The 15,075-nt window shown below is 59.5% G+C and overlaps 1 protein-coding gene across 1 annotated transcript in view; it reads left to right on the forward strand.

Annotated features, from left to right (window-relative positions):
• The window catches only part of LOC124975112 (probable RNA-binding protein 19), a 28,169-nt gene that overhangs the window by 9,194 nt on the left and 3,900 nt on the right, over positions 1-15,075 (forward strand). Inside the window, exons 3-5 of the mRNA XM_047538000.1 lie at positions 25-131; positions 1,671-1,761; positions 9,563-9,668. Coding sequence (XP_047393956.1) covers positions 1,682-1,761; positions 9,563-9,668 — 186 coding nt within the window. The 5' untranslated portion in view covers positions 25-131; positions 1,671-1,681. The remainder of the gene's footprint in view (positions 1-24; positions 132-1,670; positions 1,762-9,562; positions 9,669-15,075) is intronic.

Here is a 15,075-nt window from a genome sequence, read left to right on the forward strand (position 1 = left end):
ACTTCTCCACCTGCTGTCGCGAAGATGGAGGTTGTTGGAAGATTCACGCCCTTAGTTGGCACTAGGACAGTCACGCCTCGTTCAGGAGAACAGTGCACGGTGACATGAAGCGGCTTGGTGTTCACAGTGAGGTGAGGTCCTCGTTCAGGTTCTGAGCATTGAAATGGGTCCCAAAGATGTGAGATGGATGGAGCCCTTTCTGTGTGCATATTGCGAGGGGCAGGAATGGGAACCCAGCAGAGCTTGCCAGCCCCTTGAGATGGAGAGGCCCTCCTGAGCCAACCTCCTGAGCCAGCCTCCTGAGCCAGCCTACTGAGCCAGGCCTGAGGTGGAGGGGTGTCCACTGCTGGGACCAACCAGAGACTGGGTCAGCCACCTGCTGTTGTGGGGGAGCTCACCCCATTTCCTCTGTCACCCCACATGTGGCTCCACATTTCTGAGAACCCCGCTACATATTGGCAACCCCAGGCATTGTCTAATTGGTGTCAGAGGTTTCTGGATTTGGGGTGATGTGGAACAGTCCTGGGGGCCAGAGTCTCAACCTCCGTGGTCCTTCTAGGAACAGCAGAGACAGGAGATGGGCAGAGCAAGGTGGGGCATGGGAGAGCCAGTCATCACCCCAGCTGGTGACCTCAGGATGTTCATGGTTCCTGGAATTGTCCTGGTGAGGCCGGGCACAGTGGAGAGGAGAGCAAATGGCAAGGCATGCTGCAGATGAATTCCTGAGTTGTTTTTTTCTCCACCTTTCTTTTGATTTTTGTCCCTCCTTTACCCAAACATTGGCAGTGGACAACGACCCCGAAGGGTGCTGAGTCGGCTCTCAGTGTCCACCTCTGCCTGGCCAAACTCTCGTGACGATTTCATCAGCCTGAATTATCCACTTTATTTTCTTGTAATGGGATCAGCCCTACGTGCAGCAGCAGGCAGGGCATCTCTGTGGGTCTCATCAACTCACTCCACAGAGGTGGGACCCACTGGCTTGTGCACCCCCGACCAGAGAGGGTCTCCATCTGTCTCATGGAAAGGAAGGGAGTGGGAGCTGTGACCAGGCCTGGCTCAGCCCCCGGTCAGGCCAGGGCATGCCTTCTGGGGACATTTTCTTCTGATTGTCTCACAAACTAGTCAGACAAGCATGTTAAACAGAGAACTGTTCCTCTGTCACAACCTGGAAATTGCCTCGTCAGGCTGGTCCCTTGAGCCTGAGTCCCCCATCTATCTTGCTCCTTGCTGGGGCCCCGGGACCCACCAGGAGGGATCTCCTGTGCACAGGCTGCTCCTTTTCAGCTCTCACCAGAAGGACCTGGGAGGTGTCACTTGCTCGGCACCAGGGCATCTTCCTGGGGACAAGGGCATTCGTAACAAGTAGCCACTAACATGGCTCCTGACAGGTGCCAGGGACCAGAGGTCATGCACAGTGAGGTGACAATTCCCACTTCGCAGGTGATTGAAAATTGGCCTCAGGAAGGTGGCAGCAAGTGCAGCTGCCTGCAGACTCTGGGTCTTTGGGGCTTCGGTGACTTGCCTCCCTGTCAGAACCAGGCTCCCTGCAAAAGCTGCCCACTGTGCGGCGCCTGGCAGGTTAGAGACCGAGGCCTGTCACCTCTGTGTGCCCTACCTGCCTGCCACAATGGCCACCTTACTTCCTTCTCCCTCCCCTGTCTCCCCAGCAGTGCCCTGAGAGATGCTGATGGGTTTTCTTGTTTGGCTGGCGGTGCTGCAGCCAGAGGAGTTTGAGGAATGCCACGTCTGCTCCATCCCCAGGTGAACCTCCTTGCTGCTCACAGCCAAGGCCCTGACGGGTCTGCAGCAGGGATGCATGCTGAGTAGACAGCACCCAGGCCACTGGGTCCCAGGGCAGTCCATTGGCATCCTGCAGGGAGGGTTGAAGGGGCACTGATTTAAACACGTTATCCTTTTAAAACCTACTTTCTGTGGCCTTTTCCAACCAAGGGCTGCATTCCACTTTGGTGGACAGTGCTTGGCCTTCAACACCTCTTGAATCCTCCACTGGTGCTGGGCTCTGACCCCAGCACAAGCCTTGGAGAGCACCAGGCCTGACTGAGAGTCGGATCTCACTACCTGCACCTTTCGGCAGATCCATTAGGCAGGCTACACCTCAGCTTTTCTGGGCACAAAATGGGCCCATAGCCCCGCCACCTGATGGCTAGGGACAGCAGAAGAGTGTGCTTGGATATGCCCAGCATGATACCTGGCCAACAGGAGCCCTAGATAGCCAGAAGGTAGCTCTGAAAAGGGCCTGGGTGGAGTCACAGGGCAGGAGGAGTGTTAGGATGCCATTTCTGTTCTGTGTTTCTCTAATCCTTTAATCTTCCTATGTTTAAATAGTAAAAATTACGTGGCCAGTGAAACAGCAGCATGTACACGTGACCTTTACAAAAGCGTCTGCACAGTGGAGAGGCTCAGAACCCGTGAGGGGGACATGGAGGCCACTGGCTCTCAAGGCCCCCTGCAGGTCCCCACGGGTCCCTCCCACTGTTCTTTGCCAACACGGAGCTTACTCTGGGGTATTTGCCAAGCACATGCAGGATCCACGGGTCCCCAGACCACGCCTCATCACAGTCCCTGCTGATAGGGGTCATTCAGTGCAGGCCCAGCCAGGAAGGTGTCTGCACCTGGGTGAATGCCACGCAGAAAGTCTCGGTGGCAGGGCCCTTGTGTCCTCACGAGCTTAGAGCCCCTGAGAAGCCACAGTATGTGAGGACAAACCCCTGCAGGCGCCCAGAGCCCAGACACCCAGACACCCAGAGCCGAGGTCAGAAAGGTCCAGTACCTGCCCCGAGGCAGTATTGGGCACAGGGAGGTGAGGGAAGTCCTCCTGCTGGAAATGGTCCAGCCCTTTGGGTCTCTTAAGACCAAATCAGAACGGAGCTCAGGCATGGAGGTGGCAGGCAGCATCCCTCATGTTGGTGACACTGTTTAAAATGTGGTGGCATCTGCAATCTCTTGTCAAGGTAGCTGGACTTCAGACTGCTTCTCAAGGAGAAGGGGTGGTCCACTGGGTCCGTGTGTTCCTTGCCCATCCTGATGAATCAGTGACCTTGTCCTGGAGGTTGGCACTCAGCTGGGGCCTTGCTGCAACCCCAGAGCTGTCGATACAGAAGTGCTGGGCTGGGGTGGGGGGCATCTCAGAAGAGCTCCCGGGCCTGCTCCTGTCATTTGCTTGCACCCCACATGCCCCTGCCCTGTCCCTCCTGACTCACTTCCATCTTCTCTGCAGTCTTGGGGCCTCCACCTTGGACAGGGCCAGCCTCCCACTGCTCCTGCACAGCCCATGTCCTTCCACACACTGCATGCTCTCTCGTCCTCAGACTGGGAAGTGAACCAGTGTCTCTCTACCACGGAGCTGAGCTACATCACCAGTCCATTTTATTTTAAGGTGGGGTCTCTCTCTCCAAGTTGCTTAGGGCCTCGCTAAGTTGATGAGGCTAGTCTTGAACTTTCGACTTGCCTACCTCTAGTCCTGTGATTCCCTGGGATTATGGGTGTGTGCCAATGCACCCAATCCTCTTTCTCTTGATTGGGAACTGCCTTGCCCCAGCGTCACCAGATGGCTCTGGACAGACCAGGTCAGGAGACTCTGCCTTCCAGTGCCAGGTCCCCTCCGCCAGAGCCTTTCAGTCTGTCTGGAACACAGCCCAGCTCTGATTCAGAAATGCCATTCAACTGCTCACCCCTGGGATTCCTCATATAGAGAATGAGAGGGTCACACTTGCCTGGCAGGGACCCCAGGAAGGGCTGCTGACAGATGCTGAATGCTGTCCTCTGAGATCAGGTAACCTTGCCCATGGCCCTGGCTGGCAGGAACACTGGGTGATAGGAGATTCGAGCCTCAGGTGCTATTCCCAGGGAGACGTGGCAGGACCAGGGGAGGGGTCCCCTTGAAGGGGCTGTCAGTGTCCCCACAGCCCTGCCACAGTCTGTGCATGCCCAGCCAGGGCTGCTGCATGGGCCACGTCCTCTCTGCCACCAGACAGGCACAGTTCTCAGCATCACGGTCCAGATGCTGGGCCCTTGGTGAAGCCTGAGTGGCCCTTTGTTCCTGCTGTGATTTCTTCACTGCAATGGAGGAAATAAATACAGGTCTCTGGAAGAACCTGCAAGGTCCTGGTGACGCTCCGCATCACAACTTGTGGGTCACATACATTCGAGAGTATCCTCCTCAGCATAGCATCTGGATCAACTGCCCCCAAATGTGACCCTGCTGCACCACAGCATGTGGTAGATGAGGTGATGCACAGCAGACAGGGACCTGATGCTTTGGGAGAACCCCAGGCCTTGCCCCATGATGAAGTGAAGGTACGAGGTCTTCTGAGAGCCGGGCAGCCCCAGGTCTGTGGCTGCAGCAGCGTAGGAGCCCCTCGTCTTCAAGGGGCCTCTCCTAATGGAAGGGAAAGTGGGATAGTGAAAGGGATAGTGGGATCACTGAGGCAGTGATTGTACATGACCAAGTGTCTGGCAGGGCAGAGGTGGGGCAGGGGGTGGTCAGGGAGGCCTTCCAGGGAGGCAGCGCCAGCTGAGGACTGAGTGGCAAGTCGCCATCACAGGCAGAGCAGGTGCAGAGGCCTGAGGTAGGCACACGCCCCCTCCCCTGCAGAGCCTCGAGGAGGAACCCCAGGGTCCTCGCCATGAGGAGAGGGTGTGAGATGGTGGAGCAAAAGGGCAGGGGTCTGCTCGGGCACTGCCTCATCCCTGAGTGAGATATTCAGAGGTTACCCAAGGGTGCCAGAGCCACCAGAGCTGACAGCGCCGTTGTGACACCAGGTGTTGTAGGCTGCTGCAGAAGCAGCCTTGGAGCCACAGTGGGAGCAGGGGCGACAGAAGCTCCTGCTGGGATGGAGGGACGGATTTGTCTAAGTGTCCCCATGGCCCCTCTCCCCAGCCTGCCCCAGCCAGGACATGGGATCTAAGTAAAGGGTGACAAGGTCCGGGCGCAAGGCCACTGCGGCTTGCCTTCCATGCCTGTTACAAGGGATCTTTCCATCCACCTGGAGTCAGTGGTGCAGTCTAAGGACAAGGATGTGGGTGGCCAGCAAGGTCAGGAGCCCTCCGCCCTAGACCTGGTCTGTGGGATGGGTGGCACCCACAGAGCAGGGCTCTGGCCTGCCGGGCAGCTGTCCACCAGGCCCAGGGTCCCTGGGAACCAGCCTAGTGACTGACCCTCCCTTGACATGCTCTTGGCGCCTGGCACACTCAGGGCTTTTGCTGATAAGGACAGGTGGGAAGTCTCTGTGGACTCAGAGCTGCCTGGGGCAGCTGCTCACTTCTGGCCTGGCTCTGCTCCTTGCACCCATGTCCTCAGGTGAGTCTGCACCCCTGAGGCCAGTAACAGCTCCCCGAGTGACCATGGCTTCTTTCTGCCTTAGTTTACTCCACATAGAAACTGGGAATGATGCCATGCCTCATGAGGGTCCTGGGAGTGTGTGACCACCAGGTGCTGGACACGCACTGGGCTCAGGACACGTGCTGGGGCCTTCTGCGTGGTCGCGTGTTCCTCTGATGTGTTCGGAGGTTGGTGGTGGTGGCCTGTTTGAAGGGCTTTTAATGCCAAGAGGTGTGGCCATTTTTTCTCACCTCTAGAGGGAACAGAGGAAGCCTGCGGCTTGCCCTGACACAGCCCTTCCTGCTCTGCATCCCTGGTGGCAGTAGACTTTCTCAGCAGGGCTATGAGCGCCCAGAGACCCTCCCCAGGGGCCTCAGCACTCAGCTGGTCTCTGGTTCTCCCAGCAGGTCCAGAGAGGGATCAGGACTCCTGTCCTTGGAGCAGGTGGCCCAGCTTGGTGCCTGCCTGGCACCTGCCCACTGAGCCTTAGAAGCGCCGGGAGCAGCGGGAGACAGCTCAGCATGTCTGCAGGACTCTCTCCCTCCTCTGCTTCCTTCCCCAGCCCACCTCTGCCCCAGGAGGGAGAGACACAGGGTGATTCGGGCCTTTCAGTGGTGCCCAGGGCCAGGGCTGCAGGGCGGTCAGGGGTGCAGTTTGCAGAGGGAGTCTGCCGGGCCCTTGGTGCAACCTGGCTTCACGCACCAGGCTTGATATGGCCCGGCCCCTCCTGCCCCACAAGAAATTAGAAACTTGCCAACAAACTCCAGTTGTCACATACCCATGAACCAACACCAATCATGTGACCCCAATCACGTGCCCCATCTGCGGAAGGGGTGGGGTGTGATATTTGGCACACCTAGGTGAATGGCATAATTGGAAGAGCGAGGTGTGAGCGCAGGGCGGGGAGGCCTGTTCAATGGCCTGGCGGCCTCCTAATTCACAGCTGCGGATACAGTAATTGCTATTTTGTGGTTTCCATTATCCACACAGTGGGGAGCGCCTGGGGAGGAGGCCCCTGCCCTGCCGCCCCGCTCCTGGTCCACCGCCCAGTCTGTCCCCTGGCCTTCACCCTGGGAGGCGGGTTCCTGTAGAACTTCCCTGGGAGGGCTTCTGACCTGGCATTGGAGTGACCTCTCAATGACCTGGCTGTTTTTGATCTCGCTTATCTCACGGAACTTATGGAGCTTCATCGGATTCTCCCCCAGCCTTTCTTTCCCTCCTCTTAATTCTCTCCCCATATCTCTCTGCCATCATTAGTGTTGGCCTGACGTGACCCTACATGATCTCGCCAGCATTTGGGGTCACCCAGGACAGGACAGGAGTGCTCCTGGCCTCGGGTCCCAGGGCTGTGGACGTGGTCATCAGCCATTTCTCAGACCCTTGGTTTTCTCAACCATTACTCTCGTGCTCAGTTGCTGTTTCCCCTGGAAGTAGAGTGTCTCAAAGACCCAGCCCTGGCAGGACCCCCTTGGTGGCAGCAGTGATGGCCTGCTGAAGCCTCAGGACACTGGGTGCTGAAGCCAGGTGCTTCTGAAACTCTGCAGATGCCAGAATGTTCCTTCTGGATCCAGCCCCATCCTCCAGCTCCACCATACCCCATTCCCCAGAGCGGCTCGCCTACAGCTGCCAGGGCCTCCAGACACAGCTTTTCACTGGCTCTGCCTTCCCTGAGACCCCCGCTCCCCATCCCTGCTGAGTTCTCTGGTGGACCCAGAGCCCCTGCTGAGCTCTGCAGCATCCCCCCCACTGGCCACAGATGCCCAGCTCTGCCAGCCCCTCCTCCCAGCTCCTCCCCACCTCTTCATTATCTCCTCGCCTTTCTCCAGAACCTGGGCTGCTTATCATGCATGAAGCATCCAGCTCACAAGGTGCTGCAGAGGAGGAAGTAACTCAACAGGCCCCTCTCTCCCCCTCTCCCTCTCCCCTCTCCCCTCTCCCCTCCCCTTTCTTCCCCTTCCCCCCTCCTTCTATAACTCATACACACACACAGGCTGGCTCTTCAGAAATCAGGGCTAGGAAACCAGGCAGAGGTGAAGACCACACAGGGCCAAGGCTGCGGGCCCTGTGGGCACCGTCGGATTTCCACAGGACTGGACAGAAGGCTCAGGCATCTCCCTCCTGCCCTGTGGTCCCTGGAATGTTGGGGCTATTTCTCTGCCTTTCCTAGGGCTGAATTCAGCTCTGCATCCATGGGGTCCACACGAGGCTTTCCTGACCCCGCATACAGGACCTCCTGCCTCATGTCAACCTGGCCAAGTCTCCAATAAAAAGAGATGGTGCTCCTGCAAGTGGCTGTGCTGAAGGGCAGGCAGAGTGTACAGGCTGCTCACTTGCTCCAGCTCTGCTGCCCTGAGCTGGTCCCCATCTGTACCCTGGGGAAGGGCTGTTGACAGAAATGTCTGCTTGGACCCTGCATCCCCTGCCTGGGAGGGCAGGCATAAGTCCCCAGTGGCAGTGTCCCCTGGGGCTACCATCGCCTGTTTGTTGGACTCTCCAGGTGTCCCCTCAGAGCTGGGGCACCATGCTGCTTGCTGCAGATGCAGGGTGACAAGATCACTGTGGCTTCCACGATGCAGAGCTGACTTCAGCCCTATGCAGAACAGGGAAATAGATGTCCACCCACCACACAGTGTCCAGGGCCACAGTCAGCCAAGCCTTGGGGAGATATGGAAAGGCTGTTCTGGACTAGTGGAGACCAGGGCTGTCTGGGGACCAGGGCCCTCTGTCCTCACCAGCAGACACTGGTCCTTGTAGCCACCACACACATCACCCTTGGGGCCCCAGTCCCCCTCTGAAGAAGCCGGAGCCACAGAAACATGTGTCCGAATGTGCCTACCAGGGAACTTGTTCACCAAGCCCCCAGCAGAGGCACGGGGACTTGGATAAGTGGCGAGAGGTAGCATATCTGTGATGGGATGTGCTGGCCTTTAGGTGGCAGAATAAAGCAGGTTTTGTGGGCTGACCTCCTCCACTCTCCAACCTCACCACCTTGTCCCACCTGCCTAGCCTCTGTCCCCAACCCTGGCCCCCCTCCTGATGGACCAGGAGCCTCCTCACAGCGGGAAGACTGACGGGCTCGCTCTGGCACCTCCTGTCCCAGGAGGCTGGCCCAACCACTAGTGCCATTCCTAGTCATCTGCGCAGAGGAGCAACCAGGAGGGGCAGAGCCGCCCTGAGCTCCAGGGAGATGTGTGGATTCATTTTGAGGATTCATAATGCTGCATTTGCACACTGTCCTGCCTCCAGAAATTGGACTGGCAGGTTCCTGGTCATGCTGGCAGGGCCACGGATTAATGCCTCAGATTTAGCTTATGTCATTTCTCCAGAGCTTACGGCCTTCACCGTGTTTTTTTCCCAGTAGGTCTTTGACCCTGAAGCATCCGAGACCATCAGAGGCAGGTGGGCTCCTGGGCAGCCTTGCGTGCATGTGTGTAGATTTTCAAATCAAGTAACAGCTTTCTTCAGATGCCGGGCCCATTAAATATTTATCAGGAGCAATTTGTGCATATTTATTTGATAAATGGACCTTAGGAAGGGGCTGGGGTAGGCAGCGAGATGACAAGGCCAAGGAGGCCCGAGGAAACCTGGTCCTTTCGGCCTGACTGTTCTCAGAGCTTTGGTTCATGGAGAGCGGGCGACGGTGTCCGGCCAGGTTTGCCTGTGTGATCCTTGTGCAGGAGCGCGGTGTCCTCCAGATCTCTGCTGGCTTTGGCACAGACAGCAGAGGAAGGCTTGGGGAGGGAAGCAGGGTACAGGGGACAGAGTTTGTTTCAATCCAGCCCAAGACTTGCGGGTACCTCCCAGGTCCTGCCTGCTCACTATGGGATTCCCAGTTGGACATGGAGGCAGACTGAACCCCAGACCCAGAACCTGGGGCCTCCCTGGCCTGGCCACACATGCAGAAGTCTGGGATCCCCTAGCAAATGGTTCCCCGTTGGGAAGGGGAGGACGGGTGAACCAGAGCCTGCAGCATCTTGGAGTGGAACCGAAAATTCCCATCAGCATCCCTCAACTGACCGTTCCCTGCCTGGTGCTTGCTGCCCAGGGCCAGGAAAAAGAGGGTGCACCCCCAGACCGTGCTGCCTGTGGGCCTGACCCACTGTGTCGCACGAGCCTGGAGCTCCTGTCTCCAAACCCAGAGGCGCTGGCGGAGGACCTCCTGCCACCCCTGCCTCCTCTGTGGGCCTCAGACTCAGACCCCCATTTGCCTTTTGTTTCCAGCACTTTCTGGGAGCTGAAGATGGTGCACTTGCCAAAGAAGATGAACAGGATGGGCACACACAGGGGCTTCAGCTTCATGGACTTCTTCACGAAGCAGGATGCCAAGGTAAGATGTGACCCCTCCCTGCCCAGCCTCTCCTTCCAGACTCTGCAGGAGAGACTCATGGCCTCCTCAAAGCAGCACGGTGCCACCCCTGGGGTTTCCTCCTCTTCCCTGACCTGCTAATTTATACAGCAGCCTTGGAGGAATGCCTCTGGGTGTTGTGTCTGCAGGACGGGATGGTGCTGGGTTTCCCAGGCCTCTGCACACCAGAGAGAGAACTCTGTGGTCCAGGTGGACCTGGGCAGGCAGCGTGGGAAACGCTGTGCAGTAAAGCTCTCAGAGAGGAGAGGGAAGGTCCCAGAGCAGCCAGATGGGGACAGGGCTTCCCCATCGCCTTTGTGCCCTGGTGGGTCTGGCTTGTGCTGGTTATACGCATGAGGCAGCCCAGGTGACCCTCCATGCATGTGTGTGTGCCGACCTTCCACCGGCTCCTCCAGCTGGAACGTGCTTGCTGGGTTGCTTGGATTTTGGGGTGCTGGGGACAGAGCCCAGGGCCTCACACTGCTGAGCCAGATCCAGCCCTGAAGCTATTTGAGGTGAGGCCTCTGTTTGGAGCTGGGGCACAGCAAGTTTGCAGGCATCCCGCTGTGTCCTCGGTCACTGCACTCTCAGGCCCAAAGCTCCAGCGGGCAGGGGACTGCAGGGCTTCCCTGTGGGCTCCTCCGCCCCAGCTCTGACTGCAAGCTGCATTTCCCCTTCCCGACAGCAGGTGGCCCTGCCCTGCATCCTCCAGGAGTCCTTCAGAGGGCAAATGCTTCTTGAAACTGCCTCTGGTGTCCCGAGGGGTCCAGTGAGGGTCAGCTGCTTGGAGCCCAGGGTACAGCCCCGGGTCACAGCACAACCCCCACGGGCCCGGGACACCCCGGGGGCCTGCCTGCCCTCGTGCCAGGTGCCTGTGCTGTGGATGCATGGCCATGTTTGGACGCCTGCTCCTCTTTCCTGGGTGGCAACCTTTCCGTGCCTCCCGTCAGGGCCTGAGGGACAGCCCCCTGTGGGCAGCAGGCCCATGACAGCAAGGGAGGCAGCAGAGGTGGGCTCCCAGGTGGCAGCACCCACCCTGCCTGGGCACAGTAGGTGGCACGCACCCCAGCACATGGTGAGCACTGCACGTGACTCGACTGTGCCCTGCTCGCTCACAGTGCCCAGTCCCCAGGCCACCGTCCTTGGTCCCCAGGTGTGCACACCTCCAGAGTTCTGGGCAGAGAATGCCAAGGGGTTGGTACTCTCCCCCAGTCCCCAGGTGCTGGACAGGGAGGGGCAGCTCCCTGCGGGGGCACTGTGGGCCTTCTCATGAAGGCCACGGCCAGCACTAGCTCTTAGCACACAGACCACAAGACCAACCTGCAAGAGGTGGCATCCCCGTGCTCCATTCCCTGCCATGGGAGCTCAGCTCCCCTGTGGGTGGTGGTCAGTTTCCTGGCAGGGTCGCCTGAGGCCGGTGTGCAGTGGTGTCCCAGGAACAGCCAGCCCTGGGCGGCCTCCTGTTGGCCATGAGGGGGACATGGTGGGGAGGGGCCAGCAGCAAGGTGCCCTCCTGTCACCCCAGAGTGGGGCCACCCTGGGACACAGCACTTGGGTCTGGAGGGTTAGACCAGGTATGTGCCCAGCCTGGAAACTGTGAGTCCCGCGCCATGTCACAGTGAGAACAGCCAGGGTCAGCAACCCCACAGGCCTGGTGGACCCTGACCCAGGGCCCTCCCGGGTCTTGCAAGACCTTGGTGCCCTCTGCTTAGCGCTGCCATGAGGAGCAGCGCCTGCTGCTTATTGTGCCAAGAGGTCTGTTCCAAGCGATCCTCAGGCAGAAGGAGAGGACTGAGAGCAGGGAACGGGGGTGGCCGGCAGGAGCTACGGCCATTGAGCAGTTGGACTGGCCAGGCTCCAGCGGTCAGCGCTCCCTGAGCAGCTGCCCCAGGCGAAGGCTGAGGTGTCCCCACCACACCAGTCACCAAGGTGGCCCCGAGCATGTACTGCCTCTGTTGCCCCTGAACAAGGGACCCTGAGTCCTCTGTCCCCTCTCCAGAGATGCAGGTCTCACCTGGCATCTGGGGCCCTGCGGAGGCTGCAGGGGCTGAGCTCAGAGTAACCAGGCAGCTGAGGACAGCAGAGGCACCTCAACACAGGACACGGTCCCCACATGCACGCATTGTCCTCTTCCGGCCTGCAGTGCCCGGGACCCCTGGGGCATCTGCAGAGGCGCTCCCTCTCCCCGATTCCTGCCCCGACTTGGCCGGGCAAGGTGGAGCCTGTGAACCCACGGGCAGCCCAGCCCAGCCTGCCGCTGAGATGCCCCTGTGCACCTAGTGTGAGTCCAGCTGTCAGCCCTCGCCACAGGTGTGGTGACCAGAGTCAGGCTCACAGGAAGCCGGGTGGACGAGCTGGCGTCTTCTCCCAACCCAGGGCATTTTATGAGCTCCTGATGTCCTGACAGTAAATGTCAGTCCCTCTGACAGCGCTGGTGTTATCCAGCCCTCCAGGTGTGACAGCAGCGTTTTCAAAGAACCTTCCCCACATCCTGCAGGGAAGCAGGAGACGGAGGCTGAGGAGAGAAGAGGATGGAGGCTGAGGATCAAAGGAGACAGATGCTGAGGAGTGAAGGGGACAGGGCATCACGTGCCAAGGACCCACACAGAGCTGAATGCAGGGCCTCCCCAGGATCCTGGGCCTGTGCTGGGCACATCTGTCCACAGCCATCTGCTGACCACTAATACACCCTGCATTCTCTGAGGACAGTACCTCTGATCGGTGAACCTGTCATTTTCCAGAATCCCACTCAGCAAGACAGCCCCGTGCACTGCAGGCATCACGCTCTGACCCTGGCAGGACTCCGGGGCAGCAGGCAGGAGACTGTTGACAGCTGGAGGAAGGAGGCTCGGAGGCCTCGTCCTGGTCAGGGTTGCACAGCCAGTGCTCCTCAGCTGGGGACATCCTGGTCCCTCCGCCCCATCCACTGGGTCCCCTAACCCAGTGCCCTCTCTTGCTGCCCCTCCTCCCAGCATACCCTGGACTCCCACCTGGCCCTGACGCCCCAGGGGCTTCTGGGAGGAAGGCCGAGGCTGTCCCTTGGAGTGTCTCTGGGAACAGCCTCCCCAGCCCCTGAGGAGCAGTGATCTTCCTCCTCCTGCAGAGGCCCAGCCTCCCTGCCTCCCCTTGCCAAGCCTGAGGCCAGCCCAGGAGCCCAGCCAAGTACACCCTTCCCCACTGGCTGAGTGGCCGCCCCTGGGAAGCCGCCTTACCTCCTCTTGCCCAGACCAGGAGGATCCTGGAGGAGGAAAGGAGGGTGCAGGGAGGGCAGGGCCATGAGGCGCGGGCAGGCTGAGCCCAGGAACCAGAATATGGTTTTTTCCCATGCAAGGCACCTTTAATTCTCCTTCCCCGGCCGTGCCTTTGTACTTCTGTGACTGCAGCTGTTTATATTTGCCACTGCTGCTGTTGTTTTAAAAGGTCTGTTTTCACATGGAATGTTCTCCAATTAGCAGAGCAATGTTTTGGCTTAAATAAACACCTGGGGGAGCCGGGATGGCGGCTGGCAGCAGCAGAGCGCCTCTGCTGCGGAGGACGGCATGGCTCCGGTCGCTGCAGCTCGGGCTCCCTGCATGTTCCTCACCATCCCACCGAGCTGGGGTGGGCACAGGGAACCACGGGGATGTGAGCCCTGAGCCGCCCCTGTCCAGGGACACCGCAGGGCTTCTCCAGGCCTCCAGTCACTGCAGGGTCCACTGACAGGCGTGCAGCTGGTAGGGTTGGGCCAGGCAGAGCCGCTCAGATGCACAGGCTCCCTGCTTGCAGGGTGCCAGGCCCAGGGCTACGTGGTGCACAGGGAGCCGTCCCGTTTGGCTGTCTTGGTGCTCAGCACGTGCCTGCTTGATCACATGCAAGGGCAGAGGGCCGGGCTGGGCCTGTGGGGGTACAACAGAGCGAGGAACACCACCCCAGGAGGGGCATGGCAGTGGGTGCACCGTCTGCACCCCGCTCCTCCAGCAGAACCACGTGGGGTTGGTGTGGCTGCAACCCAGAGCCACATCTTCGCTGTTGGGCAAATGTGGAGGAGGGACCTTGACTCCTGGACCCAGCCAACATCCCATGAGAGGACACTGCTGCCCTGGGGCCAGCATGAGAATGAGGAGGAATGATGCTGGGAAGCATTGCCCATGGCACCAGAAAGAGGGTGCAGCCTGGGGCTTGGGCATCCCTTGCTCTGTGCCTTCCAGCAAGTTAGCTGGGAGCAGATCAGGAACCCGTCCCGGGCCACTCTGCCACAGCGTGTGAGGCACACATATGCACTCGGGCCTTCTGCTTCCATGTGTGGGTCTACCAAGCGTCCATCAGCACAGCCCAAGGGAAGAGAAGATGTGTCTGAACCCTAAGCTGACCCTTCAAGGCAGGGACTCAGGCTCAGCCAACACATGTGGACCGAGAGCCTAGAACCAGGACAAGCCACCCCAGATATGTGCACCTCCAGAGCAAGCCCTCTGGGGCAGTGTCCTCCCTCCAGATTCACCAGGCCATCAGTGAGAGCCGCCGAGGGAAGGGGCAGATCCCAGCCAAGCTGGAAAGCCTGCTGTGCTCACAGCCTCTGGGGACTCACTTCCAGCAGCAGACATGGCTTCCAGGAGCCTGGCCTCACCACACACTGGGCGTGGGGCTGGAGGAGCATCCCTTGTCTTACTTGGTCTTCTGGTGTCCTTCGAGGCCAGGGTGTCCCCATTCTGAAGTTGAGGAAGTGAAGACAGAAATTCCCTGTCAGGTCAGGGAGCCAGAGAGCAGCCGAGCCAGCTCTATGCCTGCCGCCGACCAAAGTGCCACTGGCCCCTCTCCCCGGCCCTGCCTCTGGTCTCAGCTGCAGGACTGCTGTGCGCTGGAGGGAGGGAGAAGTGTCGGTCTCTGTGCTCCACACACCACAGGCTGGGAGTGACCGCGGGTACTTGTCTTGGAAGTGCTCTCTGCCACATGGGTCCCTGTCTAAGAAGAGCCCAGAGTCGCCCTCTGTCATGCACAGACCCCACTGTGCCAGCACAGTGCAGGCCAGAAGCTGTGGACAGGGCTGCTGAGAGACAGCTCACGGGACTCAGAGTGGGGGACCATCATGCCCACTTCAGAGGTGACGGTGCTGGCCTCTGTGTGCCCCAGCAGCCCTGCCGGCCTGGTTCCCCCATTTGCTGTGCTCAGTGCCCTGTCCCCGGGCCTGCTGGTCATCCTTAACCAGCTCAGCGGCAGCTCACTCCAGGTGTGGGAGCAGCTGGTCAGGGCAGGGCGGTGTGGCCCGTGTTCTGTAGGAGATGCAGCACTCTGCCTGCCGGGACCATTCCCCAGGGAGTAGGAGGGACCACAGGACACCCTGGGCGGCAGAAGACAGGAGTCTGTCCTGGCTCTGCCCAGGAGCCAGGCAGTCCTTTGCTGCCCTGTGGAGACA

The sequence above is a fragment of the Sciurus carolinensis genome, unplaced genomic scaffold, assembly GCF_902686445.1.
Source record: "Sciurus carolinensis unplaced genomic scaffold, mSciCar1.2, whole genome shotgun sequence".
Lineage (NCBI taxonomy): Eukaryota > Metazoa > Chordata > Mammalia > Rodentia > Sciuridae > Sciurus > Sciurus carolinensis.